The 21,471-nt window shown below is 41.8% G+C and overlaps 1 protein-coding gene across 12 annotated transcripts in view; it reads right to left on the bottom strand.

Annotated features, from left to right (window-relative positions):
* Positions 1–6,185: 6,185 nt before the first annotated feature.
* LOC141015745 (calcium/calmodulin-dependent protein kinase type II subunit gamma) overlaps positions 6,186–21,471 on the bottom strand; it is a 41,123-nt gene continuing 25,837 nt past the window's right edge. For 2 of the 12 annotated variants that reach the window (XM_073489911.1, XM_073489913.1), the window contains 10 exons: positions 20,774–20,814; positions 19,157–19,240; positions 17,414–17,458; positions 16,807–16,861; positions 16,514–16,594; positions 12,887–13,027; positions 10,957–11,032; positions 10,706–10,800; positions 10,199–10,435; positions 6,186–8,938 (listed from right to left, as the gene is read on the bottom strand). In XM_073489911.1, coding sequence (XP_073346012.1) covers positions 10,203–10,435; positions 10,706–10,800; positions 10,957–11,032; positions 12,887–13,027; positions 16,514–16,594; positions 16,807–16,861; positions 17,414–17,458; positions 19,157–19,240; positions 20,774–20,814 — 851 coding nt within the window. In that variant the 3' untranslated portion in view covers positions 6,186–8,938; positions 10,199–10,202. The remainder of the gene's footprint in view (positions 8,939–10,198; positions 10,436–10,705; positions 10,801–10,956; positions 11,033–12,886; positions 13,028–16,513; positions 16,595–16,806; positions 16,862–17,413; positions 17,459–19,156; positions 19,241–20,773; positions 20,815–21,471) is intronic. The other 10 variants (XM_073489916.1, XM_073489918.1, XM_073489914.1 and 7 more) reach the window with 6 other exon arrangements.

Here is a 21,471-nt window from a genome sequence, read left to right as displayed (position 1 = left end):
GTCTGCAGTGTGTGTGTGTCGCCTCTCTTCTCTCTCTTATTCAATGATGAGCTCCAGTGTGCAGGATTTAAGGGCAGAAACTGAACACAATATTCATAACTATGTTTTCATTAGCGTTTAATCACCTGAATCTAAGGACCAGAACCACTGTGTCGGCGATGTCGTTGGTGTTGACGCTGAATCATCATCCAGGACCATAATTGCAACTGACCAATCACATATTTGTGATGTCATAGCTTTGGGACTCGGGCAAAAAAGACACAAATATCTTTTCGGGAAACTGGAAAACTAAAATGTTATGAGCGTTACGGAGGATATATCAGTCAACTGTGCTATGAAAATGATCCCTCAGTGTTGACTCCATGTCTATAGCCTTGTCACACAACATGAGATATGTATGTATTCAAATCAAATAAATCAAATAAATTATTAAAGCCCTGCAGAAATCATACACCGTATCCCACAAAAGTAAGAAAATAATAATAAAAAAGATCACTTACAAAAGATTTATTGCGTCCAAGTAAATGAAAAGTAAATCTGCTTAGCTGCTGCTCTCAGTCACTCATGACCCGCGTTAATCTTTTCTTTTGTTTGGACGGGTTCCCTCTGAAACAAGAGGGATCAGAGGATACCCTCGCTGCAGCGGATTGGCTGGTTTTTATTGAAAACCGCAGGAAAAGTGATTTATAATGAGCATAAATCAGTCAGCTTTTGGGACACGGATGAATAATGGGCCCACTCTTCTTGAAAAGCCTCTTTTTGTATTCACTCTTCCCCTCTACTTCATCTATGTATTAAATTATGAAACTGCATTTATTTCTTCCCTGTTCAATGGTTCTGGATTTGACTCACACTCAGACTCCCCATCAAGTCCTCTTGGGCCTGGAAAAGGTACTACAGTCCTTTACTGAAGTAGAAATATGAATATCACAGTACAGAAATACTATTTCAACTGTTACAAGTCCCTCACTCAGGTATCAGTTAAATTTACTTTGAGATTCAAAAGTAAAAGTACTCATCATGCAGAAGGGTCCTTGTCAGGATTATCTACTATTACAACTCTCATTCTAAAAAAGTTATGTAAAACACACAAAAAGACAGAAAGGATGATCATTTGCGAACCCTTTTTGACGTATACTCAATTGAAAACGGTACAAAGACGATAGATTTAATGTTGTAGCTCATCAACTGAACTGTACTGAACAGTTTAATCTCCAAAAATGCATCATATCTTATTTGTAAATAATATTTATTGTATCTAAAATTTGAACATATAAAATAACTAAAGCTGTCAGATAAATGTAGCGGAGTAGACGTTTAAAGTAGCATAAAATGTAAATACTCAAGTTAAGTACAAGTACCTCAAAATTGCACTTAAAGGGGTGAAAAAGATGATATAAAGCCCTCCAGTGATGTTGCATTGTGGGTAATGAAGGCACCAGGTTTTGAAAAGCAGCATTTCACTTCTATAACCCTGTTGGACTCATTACGGACAATTCAAAAACAATCGATACAGCTATTCCACGCTTTCTTCTTCCTTTTCAAAACCTGGTGCCTACATTACCCACAATGCAACATCGCTGGAGGCAATTTATCAGATTACGTGCAGCTTCCTCTGGAGCCACAAAAGACTTTATACTACTTTTTTTTCACATATGCAGTAGTTCTCCCCAATACCTGTAAACACACTTTAATGTGTACTCACATTATGTTTGTTGTGAGTGAGTCATTCAAAGGGTTAAATAGCATCTGTCTGAAACTGGATCTACAGCATAGCAGCAGGAGTGTCACATTTGGAAGAGCGAGATGTTCAGAGTTAAGATGATGAACTATAAAGACGTCTAAACGGGGATTATTGCTGTGTCAGCGTGTAACTTCAGTTTTCAGAGTACGTGTTGCAGGTATGGGCTGTTTTCACACCCTCAGGTGAGTCAGTGCTTATTCAACGTGTGAGGGTAACAAGAGGAAGGAAAACACAAGCTCACATATTGGTCTGAAAGATAAAAAACAAAAGCTGATCTATTTTCCAGGAAGTAACGCTGTGGTTTACGTAACGTTGCAGGCACGGCTTTTTGCAGCAGTCTGCTGTGTGAAGAACAGTTTCAGTGCTCAATCTGCCTGGAGGTCTTCACTGAGTCCGTCTCCGTCGCCTGCGGCCACAACTTCTGCAAGGCATGCATCACGGGTCATGGGACAACAGCAACAACTGCCAGTGTTCCCTCTGCAAGGAGATGCTTGCGAGGAGACCGGAGTTAAAAACCAACACGACGGTCCGGGCAGTGTCTGAGAGGCACAGATGTAGATGAGGCCTGCGACATCTGCACCCAGCTGAAGGCTGCAAAGTTTTTCCATGAGTGTCTGACATCTTCTTGTGAGATTCACCTCCTGGAGCCTCATCACAGAGTTGCAGGACTGAAGAGACTCACTCTGCTCGACCCCGACGTCAAACTGGACAACAGGATGTGCAAGAAGCACAATGTTCTCCTGGACATGTTCTGCAAGATGGACATAGAGTGTGTTTGCTAGCTCTGCATCAGCGAAAGCCATGAGACTCACGAGACTGTACCTCCGCAGGTAGCGTGTGACGAGGTCAAGACTCAGTTCGGAAAGAGGGACTTCGAGGTATGACGGATGATCCAGGAGAAGCTGCAGAAGGTCCAGGAGGTCAAATACCTGGTGGATCTCGGAAAGAGGGACATATCGGACAGCCTGCAGGTGTTCACCGCTCTTGTTGCCTCGATTGAAAGGAGCAAGTCGGAGCTCGTTTTGGTGATTAACAAGAAGCAGAGGGCCATCGAGAGGAGAGCTGCGGGATTCATCAAAGGTCCTGAGCAACAAATCGGCGCACTACAGCGAAGATGCACGGAGCTGGAGCAGCTCTCACACACCAACGACTACCTCCATGTCCTTCTGAGATCACCATCTCTCTCCAGCCTGCCACACATGAACGATCAGCAGGAGTTCAGCATTCACAGCTGCCAGTAAGAGCAGAGCGTCAGGAAGACTTTACGGTGCACCATCTCTCAACTTGAGGAGACTGAAGAAGAACTTTCTGTCTTTGAGGACAAGTTTGACAAAGAAATGGAGAAGTTGAGGTGTAGGTGGAGGGGAAGAACAAATGGGCCATCGGAGTCGTTAGAGAGTCTGTCGACAGGAAGAGACGGTTCCCGATATCAACTGCACTTGGATACTGTACGATCGGGAGGGCAGGTCTCACATCTACTCGTTCATCGTTTGTTCACTTTTACCGAAAAACTCTACCTGTACTTTAACTTGATCGATGACACCTGTAAATCTTGAGGAATAAAACTTTGGACAAATGCCAAATATGTTAGTTCGACTCTCAATACTTTACATCTTCATTGACCCGTTAGTGGCCCAGTTTTCTTACTGAAGACTGAAAAACAAGTCACATACTGTAGATATAAAGTTCTGTCTTCAACAAATGCTCCTAAATTAACTCTACTTAAACAGCGTGGGTTAAAACTTTTAAAGTATTTTTATAACTAGCAACAGAAAAAACTAATGAATGGGCCCATTAATGATCAAATGACCAGAATGAGGTTGTTAAAGGGCCACATTTGGCCCACGGGCCACCAATAGAATAGGTCCTGTTTGGGCCCTTAAAACTAGGATAAAGCTGCTTTCCTGCAACAGGAAGCTCTCAGGCCTGAGTGTCCTATCATTAAAAATGGATGTGACTCCTTCCTTTTGCTATATCTGCAAGTTTGCAATGATTTTTTTGGTAGAAATATATATATATAAAAAAACTGTCTGAATTCAGCGTGGGCTTGTTTTCCGAAAATAGATGCATCCATGGTTCTTGAGGACCATCTTGGAAAACTAAAGCTCTTGTCGAGGCGGTGCTCTGCGTGCTTACATAAGATTGGAAATATGTGCGTAAGCTCTGTGATGAAAAAAAAAAAAAAGGGAACTTGTCCTTTAAGACCTGAACAAAGTCAAAAGTAATTTAGATTCAGAAGCCACGTTGTGGGTCAGCTTTTCTCCTAATTTCATTGACACAAGGAGTCGGAGGTCAGACGGAGCTAACAAGACACATTCCCCTCAAGAGTTTCTCCTCTTTCTTTGTGTGTCTTTGAGAAAGTAAGTGCGAGTGTCGAACTTAACCAACTGCTGAGCTCTCCTCATTAATCACACAGAAAGCAGAGGAACCAGTGGGAGCTGTCCTACATCCCAGGGACACACACACACAGACTCAATCCTTAAAATAACTGGGACCATCATAAATAACAGCATGAAACCCTTTTTTTTTTAAATAAGGCTGCAGCATTTCTCAACAGGGCTCGATACAGCTAAAATAAGAGCAATGGGAGACGGTAGAAAGGCTGAGAGGTGGTGAGACGGTGAAGATGCACGAGCTGTTGAACGGACAGCAGTGATTATTTGATCCCGTGTCTATGTTAATGGCCTGAGGGGCTATGCAGCGTTATGCAGGGCTTAAATCTGACGTTATGCGATGACAGACGAGTATGGAGGGCAGATACGATGCCAGCCTGCGATGGCTGGGTGGCGTTCAGAGCAATCCAGCCAAGCACAGACGCACGGTCCAGTTTAGTTTGCGGCACGATTCAATCAGAGCCTTTAAAGAACGGCCAGTGTTCGTGAAGCTAAATGTCACCTGAGACGATCTAGTTCCATTTCCTAAAATTGGACCACATGAGCAGATATTCAGCATGACTAATCAATGTTGCAGTGTTACATAATCGGATCTCTATTAGCTCCAAATTTGGTGATTTCAGGGTGAGACCGTGCTGATGAAACTCTCTCTAAATCCAGGCTGAAAATGTCAAAAATGCACAGTCATCAGGCCCAGGCTTCTTCAAACTCTTCTCTTTATGAAAGCTTCTGGAAATGTTTCATGTTTTATTTATACGGGTTATATATTTTAGATCCAACACATTATTGTCTTTACTTCCTCTGTGCTGATGTACTTTGGTGATACTCTCATTTTATCTGCCCGATCTTGTTTATTTTCTTTTGTAGAACACTTTGTAACATTAAAAGTGCTATTCAAATAAAATGTGTTATTATAATGTCTAAAAAAAAAAGGGGTCATGTTTGTCATGTCACTGAGTGTGTGTGGTACCAGACGAGTGTGAGCGTTCAGAAACCATGGAGTTAGAAAGCAGCTGAGGTAAACACTAAACTGTTTGGCAGGTTGTTTGGAGCAACATTTCCACTGAATGGATGCCTTTCCAATAAGATGTTTTTTGGAGAAGGTTCAAAAATGTTTCCGTGTGACAACAAAAGCTAAATCCGACAGGACACGATGGGGACAAAGCTTCAAGATTCCCTCTACAGTTGCATTAAGACATTAAAATGTCTGACATGTTTGTTTTTTTTAAACCACAATAAAATCCTTAAAAGGGCTTCGACTCCTTCATCCTCATTTAAATTGCAGAATATATGAATATACAAATATTTTTCATTTCACAAGACGTCTCCTCCTTCACAGTAAAGTTCATTGTCAGTGTCATGATTCTCCAAACCCACGATTGAGTCAATAACTAATTGTTAGACTTGCATCTGCATCAGTAAAGATCAACAGATCGTTGGTTTTACGCCATGACAACTCTCTTTTTTTGGCATTTTCAGTTAATTTTCTTTACTGTTTGAAATTTTCTGAGACAGGATGAGGTGGGGTTAGCTGGTTAGCATGCTAACTTCAGTTGACATCTCTGCAACCCAGTAAATAGACGTCTGTGATGAAATGTCAAGTTTTTCTTCACACTTGATAATGTTTGATCATTTATTGAATGTTTTCAACTACTTTCAACCCTTTAAAAGGTTCCATTAGTGAGAAAAGTTGATTTTTGGGTTCCCTGCTAATCAAATGACGACGGTTAGGGATTGTAGGATGGGTCAGACAAGATCCCAGAGCGTCGGTTTTTGACGAGTGGGAGTTAAAAGTGAGACTCAAATCACCTTTTCTTACAAATAGGACCTTTAAGCAAGGTTTTTATCATGATCAGAATCGGCTGTGCATCGTCCGCCTCCTAAAAATCAGACTTTCAACGAGCACAGCAGAAATGTACACTTTCAGGGCTGAAAACGAAAACAGCCTTCTAGTGTCGAACTCTACTCATACATCATTCTTCGCAGCGGAGCTCAAACATTCGACTGCAGGAACAAGAAGAAAAATAAACGAGTCGAGAGAGACAAACCAGTGCTGAAATAGTATTTTTATTAAATACTTTCAAGATCCAAGTTTCGAAGAATAACAAAGCTATGATGAAGACCAACTAACACTCAGACAAACACTTGATAGTCGTCAATTCATGGTTGTATTTCATTGTACATCATGATCATGCAAAAAAACTCCAGCATCCATGTGAAGGCTGGGGGAGAAAGCGCAGCCCAATAGTATATCATTACAACGCAGGGAAAACGCTAACATCGAGGGCCTCATACCAAGCTACGGCTCCTGAATCCTTTTTTTAAAAATTTTGCATTTTTTTGTATTTTTCATGTCACCTATTCAACATTCTGGATGGAGGAAAATTCTTATTTCAAAAGATGCAAATATCATATATTAACACTAGCTCCATCCTTATTCAGGTAGGTACATGGTAGAAATGCGTAACTGAAACATGCATATAACTAGGTCTCCCGCTCTGGTTCAACAGTGCAGGTCACAGAAAACCTGCACACCCACACCGACTCGTTCTCTCTCGCTCTCTCTCTGGCTTTTCAAAACTCCTCTCGACTGAGCAGGCACGATTTTAAAACCACCAAGGGTAGATTACATTAATAAATAATTTTGTCCCGATCAATCTGTGATCGCTCAATCTGTAAAATTTGTGTTGTCTTCCTCCCTCTTTTCCCTTTTTATCTTCTTCTTCTTCTTCTTCTGTGTGCGAGGGAGAGTGCAGAACTCCAGCTTGGCAGATCGGCAAATTTACCAAACGACAAGTTAACAGCAACGGCGACGACGACAAAAAAACTCAAACCAGTAACACACGGGAACAGAGAAACAACAGAGAGAGGTACAAATAAACATCTCGAGAGCAGGTACACGGGAGGAGAAGGGGGGTGGAGGAGGAGGGGGAGAGGATATCGGGTGGGGTTTTTTTAAGATTCGACTGTCGCGGATGGATGGAGACAATTAAGCAGCACAGCAAGGGTGGCACCGTGGTCACACAGCAGTGGTGCAGATATGTTACAAAGCCGAAACACACCACCAGGTGTGTGTGTGTGTGAGAGAGAGTGTGTGTGTGCATATGATATGAAGAGATGGCTCACAGCATTGTGGGATCAGGAGTTAAGGACACTATGATGGAGGTTGTTTTAAAAAGTCTCGTTGGGCAGAAGGGTTTCATTATTTTCAACCTGTTATTTTCTTTTATTCCCCGTCTTTAAAAACAGTCTTATGGCCACGGGACTCGAGTGTGTGTGTGTGTGTGTGATCATCGTGATTCATCAAGAGCTACCAATATTTTTAAGGAAGTACTTTAAGGAGGAGAATTAAAGCGAATCGTTGAGGAAAATGTTGCTTCTAAACTAGAACGGGGTCACAGAGGTTTCATGCCCAGATGCACAGGATGAGTGTCTCTTAGATACATGTACATATATTACACTTTTCTACATATATCTATACATACACTGTATTTACACAGTGATTATAAACAAACCAGGCCCTTGCAGAAAGCAGAGAAAAAGGAGGGAAAGAGGGAATGGTTTAAGAAGAGAGAAAAAAGGGGGGAGGGTCAAGGACGGGGGTGAATGAGGGAGAGGCGGCGGGCAAACATGCAAAACGCAGACGCCTTCCCCGGGCCGCTCTCTCCCTCCACTGCATACAGACACAACAGAACGTGTTAACACGCGCAGGTTAGCTTTAAACTTGCACAATAAAATCCCTCTTTTTTTAAAAACTCAGCTGCTTTAAAAAGGAGCCTTGATTATAGGATCAGTCAGACAAAAAAAATATAATAATAATAATAATAATAATAATAATAATAATAATAATAATAAAGACAAAAAAAATAAAAATAAAATAAAATAAAAAAAGAGGCTCCGGTTATTCACAGGAAGGGAACAGGACGCTAAAAACACAACAAAACATTTAACCTCAAATCGGACGCCCACCCCGCCCCGAATCCCACGACGACACGATTTTCTGCTCGGTCGAAGAAAAAACAAAAAACAAACAAACAAAAAAAAAAACAAGCACACAAACGAAAACACATAAACACATAAAAAGCCTAAAGTTCTACACTTTGGTGCTTCATGTTTTTGATATCAAGTTTCTCTCGTCATCAAGTTCTCTGACTGAGCCCACTTGACTTTTTTTTCCCCCTCGAGAATTCAGTTGTGGGGTGGGAATACCTCCCTACGTCTTCACACCAACGCCGGGTAACGAGCACAACACTTTCTACCCGGTTAATCCCTAGAATACCAACAAAAAAAAAAAAGAAAAAAGAAAAAGTGTCCAAAATCTCAGCTGCTTTAACCTCACACTCCCTTCTGTTCCTCCCTTATTAGATAGTGAATATAAATGCTTGGTTGGGTTTTGGTGGTTTCTGGTACATCTAGTCATAATTTACACAGCATATTCATAACTCATACTCATAAACTGTCACAAGTTCAACTGTAAATCCTCTCCTCACGCAGGACGTCTCATCTCGCGCGGGCAGAAAAAAGATGGCTGCCAGGGGAGGGATAGAGGGCAAAGACGCGCCCTCCAATCAGGCGCCAGATGCATGCATCATCCCATGGGGGCGGTGTCTTGTGTTCAGCCGGCCCCCAGCAGGTCAAAGGGGGGACAGGATTGGTTGGTATCGTGGAGAGGGATGCGATCTCGCCCGGCCGGGCTCCTGGCACTAGCCAATCCACGCAGAGGACGTGCCTCCGAAACACGCTCGCTGAAAAAAACTGCCCCCCAAAACACACACTCCAGTAGACTGGAGGCTCAGGACCACTGGGGGGGGAGAGAGGAGACTGAAATTAGGCTTCATTTCCAAAGACGCTTCACTAAAATTGTCTGAAGTTAATAAAGAATAATTCTGGTTTATTACTGGATTTTATTTTTATTCTTAGTTTGGCCGTTAGGTGATAACTTTTGGGAAAGATGCAGAATGCTTCCAAAAAGAAGTCCAATGTGGAAGAAACACGAGCAGTCAGGCAATCGGACAGCTTTTTAGAAAAAGTATGTTTGCCTTTTTAAGTAGCATTCAGCAGAAAGCTGACAGGAAATGAGGACAGAACAGGGCGGCGGCAGAGGTCCCCAGCTGGACTTCATTGGGGGACTTTGAGATTACATGTCAGATTTAACCTCCAGGGCCACCAGCATGTCCTCAGACAGGTTCTTAAACAAACCTCAAAATTAGCAAAACTTATTCAGAGGAGAAAATGCAAAGAGTGAAGTTTTCATCGATCACAGTTTACCGACCGACTTTATAACTTATTTAGTCAATTTAACCAGCCGTTCTTAGAACACTCGCGGAAGAGACGCACTAATATATCAGCAGATATTTGTCTTGTTGACTGTTATCTGCAAATATGATGACATTCATTGATGGCAGCAGCTTATCATCTGTTGTGTCGAATCAATTTTGCGCTACAACATTTATAAACTACAGGCTCTCAGCATCCCTGCCATCAGTTTGTAAGGCTACGTAAGTACTGAAAAATTCTTATTATTGAGTAGGTAGTTGTACAGCAGGCTGAAAAGGCTTTTGAAGTTACTTAATAAAAGAAAAAAAATAATCTTTTACATATAAAAGTATCTATTAAAGACTGCTTCAGAATTGTCTATGATCAAATTTGTGCACTTATAACGAAGATTTCTTTTCTCCACGACACAAAAGGGGGAAAAAATAACAACAAACACAAAATAAATAACAAAACAAAACCCATCAGCATCGACTTTTGGCAAAATAGTTATTTTAAACATTAGTATCGGCACAGAATTTCACATTTGGTGCATCTCTAACTCAGAAGCACAGACTTCTTACAGTGATGAGTGGGCGTGTTACCATTCAGACAGATATAATGGCCAAAGCTTTGAAAATAAAGTTACAATAAACCAGATTTGTGACATCCAAATCTAAATGTTCAGAATCAAAACACACGATTAAAAACAGCCAAATTGATTGACGGGTCTTTTACTGAAACAACTAAATCTAAATTTATCTTGGCTACTTTACATGTGTGACACCATCTGTGTGTGTGTGTGTACCTGATCACTGTAGTGGTGCAGCAGGTGCTCCTGAGCAGTGGAAGTGAACATTGAGCCACTTGCCATCGCGACGATGCCACACCCTGGTCTCCTCCGATTGGCTGGAACGAGGGCGGCCCGTGGTGTCCACAAACTGTGTGAGCCGAATGTAGGCGACGCAGGCGGCGTCCTCGCCGATCAGGTGCACGTGTGGGTTGAGCAGGGTGGTGTGCACGGGCTTGCTGTTCTTGCTCAGCACTGCACAAAACAAATGGAGACAAGACGGTGAAATGTATCCTTGATTACCGGATAGACCAGTGGACAGTGGAGAAAGTAGTATAAAGCAGATCATCGTTGCACAACACTAGGACATTTCAGATGCGGTCATGGAAAAAACAAAACAAATTTACTTCCCAAAAACTGACCACCCTCTCTGGTGAACCTCACTCTGAGAGAAAGCTTCACCTGGCTGTTGTTCAGCAGATTAAAATAGACAGATGCTTTGTGTGTCTACAAGAGGAGACTCACAGTTTTCAAAGTAGAACTTGTGAAAGTCCATGCCCTCCACCAGGTTCCCCAGGGCCTCGGGTTCAAAAGAGGTGAGTCCAGGATCGCAAATCCTCCTGAGAAAGAAACGGAGACGGGTGAGAAAGCAGAGACATTAGTGCAGAGAAACACAGTCTTGAGAAAACTTGAGAGAGACCTAAGAAAGAAATGCTGCTGGAACATTACATAAATTCATCCACTGCTTTTCATTATACACATGCAGCCGTACTCACGTGTAGGCCTCGAAATCTCCATTGTTGATCGCTTCAATCAGCTGCTCTGTTATCTTGATGATCTCCTGTTTACGAGCTACAGAGAGAGCAGCAGAGAGAAGAGACAGACAGATGGTAAATGGTGAGAGGTCTGTTAGAAGCCCAGACAACAATTAACTATGTGGTGGTTTTGCTTGATGACATTTTCTCTCTCTGCTCTCTCGTCTGCGGCTACAAGCTCATCATTCGGTCTGAGCTGCTTCGTCACTGCGACTCTACCCCTCATCACTATCCGTCGCTCTGATTCTCACCTTCTGTGCAGCACAAAAACTGACTGAACACTCTGCTGTGTGAGCAAACACTGCCACCAAAACAAAACACAGAAAATTCCGCTTGTAAACACCATAAGCTTTGACACGCGAAATCTGAACTCAAGCTCCACTTACAACTGAGCAAACTTGTTGACAAGTTTTTTACCACTGAGGAAGACTGACAGATGCTACTGAAAGCTCCAGAAAAAAGATCATCAGTGGCATTTGAGATCAGATTTATAAGACTTAAGACCTTTCAAGCTCATAGACTTACTTTCGCAACACATCACTTTCAAGGCTACAGTCATTTTCTATGAAACGGCCTTAACATCTGCCTCTGACCAGGTTTACAAATCAACAAATAAATAAAAATAACGGTTTCAATAATGTCAATAGAGACAATGTTAGTCCCAAATTGCCGTCTCCCTCCTAACAAAACCACAGTCCTGTACATATCACTAACCCGGGACAATTCAAGACAGTGATCTGACATCACTTAACCTCAGTGTGCAATTGGTTTCACTGAATATATCGTTTTAACTCTGCAAATTTATGTGCATCTTGACATGATTGCAAACAAGGGAAACTTCAAGGATTTTAGAGGCTTAAATAAAGGTTTGAAAAGGGGAAAAAACAAAACTCAAATTGTTTGTTGCCTGTAACTTTTCAACACATACAATTTAAAAAGGGGTTAGTCCGTTACTTTTGTGATTATGGTGTTTTAAAATTCACACATAAACACAAGCAAACGAACCATCTGAAGCACCGGTAGGCAGAAATTCCTGAGTTCTGTGAGGTAAAAGTAGTATTTCCGTCAGTCGAGTTTGGTGGGTTTTAACAAAGCTACGTAACGGCTGTTCTGGTAAAACAAAAACATCTTACTGCTTATTAAAAAGGTCTCTCTCTGGAGGGATTCTTTATGTATTGTTTTCAGACATTTAACATCTGAGCCTGTCCACAAGGATTGCACCGCAGCTGTTGTAGCCAGGTTTGTGACAGCTACCTGAGGTGATCTACTGCACCGACTCCAAAACTTTACTCATTTAAACACATCCAGATATGTAAACATAGTGCTCGGGTTTAAAAATACCAGGATTCATTTTTAAAACATCCGTGAAACCATGTGATGCTACATAACATTAAAAGCACTGAATGTGTATTAATCTGCAGCTGAAAATAAGCCCTAACAAATGTACCATTTAGTCCTGTTTCAGCAATGTTTGATAAAAACTACAATGCCCAGATGTTTGAGGACATAACTTAGCATTTTTTTTTAAAAAAACAGAGACTTCACACCTGCAACTAATTTACTACTTTAGTAAAATGGACAAGGAAGGGAAGCCAGAAAGTATTGAGAGACCGACTAAAACATTGTTGTTTTTTTGTCCTTCATGCCATTTTGTATTTACTTGCAGCCAATGTAAATGAACCTTCTTAAGACCTGAACCAAGTATTATTGGTCTGACAACATGTGGAGGTGTTTGCCTCATTTCAAGTCTTAAAACTGGCGAAAACGAGCCAGAAAGAAGAGTCTCGAACCTGACTAAATGACTGAGATGCAAGCTTTTAGTGTGAGACAGCTACAGTGAGTAGACAGCAAGGAAAAGCTGAGGTCAAGTTAGTCAAGACTGTGTCCTTACTCTGCTTAGTGTTGTTTATAGCAGCGACAGTGTTGCTCCCTAGTGGAGCGGCAGGCATGGAGGACTGTGAGAGCTCAGAGTCAGGGCAGGAGCTGTTGCCTGTGCTGTTCCATGCCATGCGCTTTACGTCATGCGGTGGAACTGAAACACACAACGGGGTGGTCAACAAACACAAAACAACGTGGATGGATGACAAGGATGACAGAAACGTACATGTGAGCATCCCAAAACACGCAGACGACATGCAGTAAAATTAAAAACTGAATGAGACAAAGCTGACGTGGGTTAGAAATCAGTAAAATTAGTAATAAATGAAGGACACTCAAAAGTTAGTGTGGGTTTAGTTCATGCAGGGTTCGTACAGCTTATTAAGAGGAAAATTCTTGTAGAGGTCAACTGATAAAATCGGTTTGGCTGATTAGTCGCCATCGATGTTTTTTCAAACTGTCATTAACGGCAGATAATCGTCAATGGATCAATGAATGTCCAGCATCGTTGTCTATTCCTGGTTTTAAAGGCTGCATTACAGTCAAGTGATGCAACTTTCTGAACTTATTTGACTTGATTTAAAACTTGCCTTATCCCACTCAGTCATTACATCCACATTACTGATGATTATTGATCAAAAATGTCATTGTGTTTGTATTTTGTCAAAAAGCAAATAGTCATCCCCACAATACTGTCGCAAAATCAACATGGAGGCATTTCATCAATAACTTTGTGACATCTGATTTTGTTGCCCAATGTTAACATGTATGAGGTGCTTTTGAAGAGATTTCAAAATATCAAGATATATATTGCGTAAGTTGCTGTTCCTGAGCTGTGTGGCGTTGAATAATGGACAGATGCCAAATATTGCCAAATATTATGATGTCGCAGTGAAGTTGACCTTTGGGATATGAAATGTCACAACTTCTTCTTTGTAGCGTCTTATCAATTGGCTAATCAACTTTTTCCTGCTCCAAACTATTGTTATTACATCTGCCCTTAAAGGTGCACTATGTAAGGGAAGAAATGTTAATCAGACGAGAAAGATCTTCAGTGACTGATTTGTATGTCAACCTCTTCTTTCATGGTATCTAAACCTGAAACTGTCAAAGCCTCTATGACCAAATCTAATGATTTCTATAAATGTAATTATGAAAAAGTTTGCTTTATACCTCCAGAAATCAATGTATATTGTCACTTTGTTTCTGATTGGACATTATTATTTAATTCTTGTTCATTCTGAAGCCAGGAGACAAACAAGAAATGACGACAAGATCGTTTCATATCAAATATTAAAACATTTTTGGTTTACATGAGTGATTGTGTAGATGAAACACCAGATTGTGTCAAAGGATTAAACTCAAACTCAAGCATACTCCTAACCTTAAGTAATTTTCCAAACTTTCAAGACTCTGTACGAACCCTGTTTATGACAAGCATGCAGATGAGCAACAAGAGGACAGGATGGCAGCTCTGATCGTGATGCTGTGTGATGTGGAAGTCATTTAACTGCCTGCTCTGCTCACGTCTACTCTACCCTAATGCGCACATACATTAATAAAGCCTCGCCTGATGAGCTGCAGCACCCAGCAAAGAGAGGATCGAAGCCATTGTTTGCTATTAGCTCGTGTTATGCCTGTGGGGGGAACTAAGCATGTTCAGGAAGGAAGGAAGGTGAGAGTGGATAAAAGATGCAGGAGAGGAGTTAAGAGGAAGAGAGGGGAAAGATCAGTCTGTCCCTGTAAGTGCAGGTGTGTATGACGAGAGAGCAGGAAGTGAGGACAAGAGGTCGAGAGAGATTAGAGTGGGGAAGATTTGAAAGAGGGGAGAGGTGAGATAACGATGTAGCAGAGAATGGCGTATTAGAGAGAGATGGCGAATAAATTAAAAGATTAAAGTACGTGACAGAGGAGAGGAGCATGGAGGAGACAATGTGAGGACAAAGAGAAACCTGATGCTCTATGGTGTGTGTGCACGGACTCCGGGAAAGTCAGACAGGCAGCAGGGCCTGTCAGACTGGGAGGCCGGTTTAGGACACCCAGCTGCAAGGTAAGCAAGGCTTCCTCCAGCTGGTGCTGTCACATTAGGAGGACAAGGGGATAGATGCACCAAGAAACACACACACACACACACACACACAGACTCACACACTCACACATTTCAGGGTTCCCACAGTGGCCCTGATGAAAAATTCCACAACTTTTTCTTTTTTCTTTTTTAAATGACTTTCTATAATTAGGTCAAAGAGCCTGTGTGACCTAAAAAATTCGCCCCTGCTGTTGTTTTTTTAAGTTTCTTCTGAGTTCAGTGAAGTTAAATTCAGGTAGTAAAGCAGTTAAAGTTTGGCTCTTAAGAAATGAGCCCACAATGTCGAGTGTAATGGATGTACACACAGCAGGAAATGACCTTCTGCAATCAGTTTGTGAAAAAGTAATAAGTCTGGTAATGCATCCCGATAAAGGAACATTCCACTTCATAACAACTTGGGTCTCATTAATGGTCAGACAATCATATCAATGGAAACTGGAGATTTATTGATCCGACTTTATTGAGCAGCTTTTGAAGGAGCGTGAGTGATGAAACACATTAAATAATTATAGTTCTATCATCTTTAGCATCATAAACATTCAATAAAGGCGAGCAGCTGATTCAGATTTTAGTGCCACAGCAGTCCATGACCTAATTTTACCGTACAATGATCTTCATGTAGTCACGTGAAGAATTAAATTCAGGAAAATAAGCGCTGGTGTTAGTAGATTGTTGCATCCTTATGCAGGTATTAACTTTATCCTCACTCTTGCCTCTCAACTTCTCTAAAGCAGCAAGTTGAGGAGATGCATAACCTCCGCTGTCAGGTGTATTGTACTCTTGCTGACTGGAGAGAAAATGTACCTTATTAATGAATTTAGGGAGAAGAGAGGGGAAGAGACTTGAAGAATGTAACTGGAGTCTCTAGTGAGTGCTGAGTACAGCCAGAGGCTTGACTGAATACAAACATGGTGTTCGATTAGGACTCAATCAACTACCTTTCTAGACTTTACGATCTGTTGCAGAGTGTCAATCATCTAGAGTTTAATGACATCGACCTGCATGTTTTCATCTAAAATCAACAAAGAAAAGGACTTATTTGTGTCTGTTTTCACCTTAAAGTTTTGGTCATGAATCAGCTACTGCAGTTATTGGTGTCCAAGGAACACAGGTTTACTTAAAACATGTCTGACTGCTTGTGATGTTGGACTTGTTTTTAGTGATTATCAGACCAATCTGAATCCAAAAGTCCAAAAATATGATCCAAGTTGTAATAAACTGGAATTTATATCCTTAAAAATAAATCAAATCAATTGCAATATTAAGAAAGATAAAAACTCTATGATGGTCCCTGAGTTTTCTTTAAAAAAAAATTCAAAACAAAAGAAACATAAATCAACAATATTCCACAAATTCCAAAACCAGTGGGAACCCTCAAAAAGAGCTTGGTGGATCAGAGTGAGGGAGCTCAAAGATGTAAGACGTCATTGCCAGTGACTACAAAAAGCCAAGGTGGGAGTGGGGGTGGGGCGGGTGGTTGGGTGGGTGGGGGTGTTAGGTCCTTGCCAGTGGCGACCGTATAGCTTCTGGTTGCCATGGTTAAAAACTTACTGGCAGGTGAGCTTTGAGGTGAGGGCAGAAGTGGGGGCATCTCCTCTGTGGCGCTGCTCTGACTCAGCACCGAACTGTCCGCTAGAACACACACACGAAAAACGCAGCCGCACACACGATAAATACGTACGTACACACACCACAGGCACACAGTCAAGAGTGTGAGAGACACGTGTTGCATCTCGGCACACCTGCCAGTCACGACAGTCAAATTAAACACACTTCACTAGATGGGAGACAGAGAAAGAGAGAGCGGATAAGAACAGGAAATGGGGAAGAAAACACTTGACTACCTTTCCTACCTTTCATTTCCTCCTCGTCGTTGGTGGCGTTGCTCTCTGTTGATCCCTGTGGAGCGCAGACAGACAATCAGAAACAGACTGAAATGAACACAGACAGCTCGTAGTCCAACGGGCCTGAGAGGGAAGCACCGCTTAGACGGATACCACAAAAAAAAAAACACCAACACCCACTAACATCTGGTTGCTGTCTTCAATCAGAAATGGTACAATCAGCATTGATTAGCAGGTCAAATGACTCTGCAGTAATCCCAGTATTTATCAGCTTCAGCTTCAATCTGCAGTGATGGAAACATGGCACCTGGACGCCCGTTGATTTTGGTGCGTAAAGATAAAGAAAAGTAACCACCATAATATTGTCACTAGCCTTAATGACAGCAACAGATCTGTGCTGGCTGCTCGATCGGTGCTGCCGTTTTCCGGTGCGTCACTTCGCTTATGACGCTCCAGAAAAAAACTAAAACAGGAAGGCAAACTCGTCCACTGGCAGTGGGAAAGGAGTCAATCACTTATTTCTAGAGGGTTTACCAGCATTTATAAAAAACCTGCACGTATGCGCTAATTTTAGTGTATAAATGCTAAGACAAAACACACATCTTACCTTGACTCCATCAGGAGGGTTGTGCACCACTGTGCTCTGAGATTCCTGTAGCGCAGAACAGAGCAGTTAGACCAAGACGTCATACTCCTGAACCAGTGCCTCTCAACTGGCTTTAAACTGGGCCCCATACCTCACCTCAGCAATGGGCTCTACAACCTAACACATCTCCTTCCTAGCAGTAGGTTTGTCTTCAAAACCGTCAGCTACACCCATGGCTAGGGCTGGGATATGATCACTCACACTAACCCTTATTTTCATTAGTGATTAGTTTAGTAATGGTGAGATGATCGTCAGAATTTCACAATGTTCAAGCTGACGTGTTAATGTGGCCTGTTTAGTCCAAAAACAAAAAGTATTCCAGTTTACTATCACTGAAGATTGTTGCTTCATAATTTTCTGTAATCGTTTTGTGATGATGTCATTCTCTGCTGTCGTCAAAAATCGATCATTCTGCCAATTTTATCACGTTTAATCATTCTATCAGATATCAATCAGAAAAAGAGCAAAATCCCATTTTCTCACAGTCCCAGTTGCCTGAATCCAAGGTAAGATCTTCAAATGTTCACATTTTTTGTTAATTTCAGGAAATAATGCATGGATCTTGATAAAAAAATAAAAAATAAAAAAAATAAGTGAGCCTAGATCTGGTGAGCTTAAATTATGGTTGAGCAGTTTTGGGTGGTTTAAAGGCTATCAAGTTTGATTTTGGGTTAGGGTTGGTTGAATTAAAGGCTGCTGGGCCTTTACAGAGGTATGCGCTCTACTGAGAGCCATTCTTGTTTATTAAAAATAGTTGATCAATTCTTTTGTCGGTCGACTAATCTGTTAATTGTTTCAGCCATGGTTTTATCTGAACTGAGCATCAATAATATATGTGATTTATCTAACATTTACGTACAAAACCTACTGTTAAAATATTAATTAATATTCTGATACTGATTTCAGCCTCATCACCCAGGTCTACTTCCGGGTCCTGCACCACCAGTTGAGAAGCACCACCTTAACGATCAGACAGTGTATTATGTAGCCACACCAGAACAAGATGTTATATATAATGCATGCTAGTAAAGCGTCTTAAAATCTCAACATGCTAACACTGAATAACAGCACAACGATAAACATATGGCAGTATGGAAAGGATGTCAATGGTCTTAGTGAGGAAGATGGTTGGATGGGCTTAAAAAAAAACTGATGACAAGGTAAGATGTTAGGACAGATGGGTGCAAGGCCGTGCTGACTTCAGTGAAAAAGTTAGGGGGAGGGCTGGTTAAGCATGGGCGAAAAAGCAGATAACACAGAGGCCATTACATGATAATTTCTACTTCGATATCAGCAGCCGGAACTAACTGAACCAGGACTCTACAGTTCTCTGCGCTGCCACTTTAGAGGCATATAATCCTAAAGACAAGTTCATGCTCCTTAGGAATCCAAAAAAAGGTGCACATGTGCAGCCTGAGATTCAAAGTAATGATGAGCTTTTTTTAATTGTTTCCAAAAAGCTTTGATTCAGGAACACATGTGCAGCCGGGAGGGGGGGGGGGGATAAAATAGCTAAAATGGATGGGAACTGCCGGGGCAGGGGGTGTTACAGTGCAACACCTCCTGGATGGTAGATGAAGGATGACAAGCAGCAACTATGACGATGGAGGATGAGGCACAACGGGCTACTATGCAACTACTGGGGGGGGTAGGGGTTGGGGGGGTGTTAAAGGCGGGAACTGACACTCCGGCGGCCTACTGTACCATCTGGGCGTTGGTTGCCATGTTGGTGTCTTTCAGGGCATTGATGGCGCTCACTATACTGTTCTTACTGTTGTTGGTAGAAGGCTGGGACGAGAACGCAGACACTCAAAGTGAACACACACGTTACACACACGCACACATACGTTACACACACAGATGCATTAGAATTATACGCCTTTTAGGGAATGGGGCTAATGTTGGTCGACGCTCCCGGGCTGTTGAGAGCTAACAGGGTAAATGAGAGGGTGAGTGCCACAGAATGGCCTCTAGATCATCCTTTTTACTGCCTCACTAACTCTCTATGCCTCCGCCACTTAACTGCACAGAGAGACCCCTGGGGCAGGGGAGAAAGACAGGGAGGCAGGGGGAGGCAGAGGAGAGGAGAGAGATGCTTAATAGCAGCAGAGAATGACGGAGACTGCTCGGAAGAGAGAGAGCAGCAACCCTCTGAGTGAGACCGACTAAAGGTGGAAGGGTAAAACCAACACAGGAAAGATGTGACCGATGACGACACACAACACTAGCTGTGTTTTATGCACATTTTGAAGTATCGCATAAGAAAATGTTGATGGAAACGGCATAACTGGAGAAAACTAAATCAATCATCACTTGTTCACTCAGCGAGATGAGCTGAGCGAATTGTGCTGGATGATGGACTCTGAGGTAAAGCAGCAAATTTGTGTTGTTGTCCTCTTTAACACCTGCTTACAGCAAAAATGGCATGTAGCCTCTTCAAATCCCTTGGCTCGTCATTTTCTCCCACTTTAAACCCGAAATACTACAAAATTGGTGAGCTGGCCACCTTCTTAGAAACTAAGTCCTCCATTTCTGTATGTTAAAGCGCATGCCGCCACTTCTAGCCAATAAACCTGCAGTTACCTCCAAAATATCGACACGCATTGCCCCAGCTGCCATGATAGCCCTTGTGCATTTTCTTTTTAAAATAAAAGCTCAAAAATGCCGGAACGGCTGCTCGATATTTGATATTGTGAAAAATATCGCATATGGAGGCAAACATCGCGATATTCGATAATATCTAATATCGGCCCATGCCTAATTATTTCCCACAATTCCTTGTTGTTTTGCACTAGGTAGGGGAGCCCCAACTCCCAGTATGGACTGCTAGCTGCATGGCAAACGGAGCTAGCTAGCTAAAACAGCTACCATTAGCAGCAGTTAGCAGTAACTCTTGCAATATGCTGTCTCCTAGCTGTTTAGAGTGATTTTTTTTAATTTTTTTTTTACATATTGCTCCTTTTAATAGAAACACAGCTAATGAGACCAGAACTGGGTAAAAGAAGTTCAAGTTTCTCCAACTTGTGGATGGGATTCTTGGATCTGAAAACAGGCCACAGAAGGTTGAGAAGCCCTGAGTTATAACATAATCCCCAATTGAAATGAATGGGAATTTTAAGCCAAAAAAAAAAAAAAAAAAAAAAATCTTGAACTGTATGAAGATTGTTCTTGATACAATACGAGGAAGAGAACGTGAGCCCGAGAGAGACAGCAGGGTACGGAATAAGAACAGAAAGTAAAAAAGGAGGTCATCAAATACAGAAGGAGAGGACGCAGTGTAGGAGAACAAAAGAGGGCACAGAGGTGACAAGACAACCTTACCTTAGCAGAATCTGACTTCTTGTTGAGTAAACTTTTGCATGCTGAAAAAAAGGGTGGAGGAGGATAGAAAGGGAGAGAAACAGGTAGAGTTTAACTGTTGACGACAGCATCCACACAGCTCTTTTGCAGCTTTTAGAGAAAATCCGCAACTTGAGCAAGAAATCTGCAGTTTGTCACAATCTTTGAAACCCCAATACCTGAGCCTTTATGACAGTAAGTCTAGATTGATGTCTGAGAATAACATGCATTTAATGGATTTGTTGTTCATTTTTTTCCCCCCCTTGGCTTTGCAAGTTGCTACACTCTGCAAAACCCATTCAACATCATAATCCATTCATTGCCATCTGGGGATAAAAGAGAAACCTGAGAGCAAAGTAAACTTCCTAAATCCATTTCCTGCCTGGAAGACCCCAGCAGATCTCAAAAGAGAGTGATGGTCAGACTCAAACTGCCGCCAGGACTGACTGTGATGAGCGAGGTTAATGTAAATCATTGATTTCTGTTCAGGGCCAAAGTCACTTTTCCCCTCAGTCTGAAGCTCTCACTGTCTGTTGTTTCCTTTTCTCTCGTTTTCTATGGACACACACACACACGGGTTGCAAATATCTTATCTTGTGTTTCTTACCTTCCAATAAGAAATGGGAGAGGGGAAAGAGGGGGAGAGAGGGGAAGGTCGAAAGAGCATTTCAATACAAGAG

The sequence above is a fragment of the Pagrus major genome, chromosome 20 (genome assembly GCF_040436345.1).
Source record: "Pagrus major chromosome 20, Pma_NU_1.0".
Lineage (NCBI taxonomy): Eukaryota > Metazoa > Chordata > Actinopteri > Spariformes > Sparidae > Pagrus > Pagrus major.
Note: the sequence above shows the minus strand (reverse complement) of the source record. Positions and strands in the feature narration are given on the sequence as shown.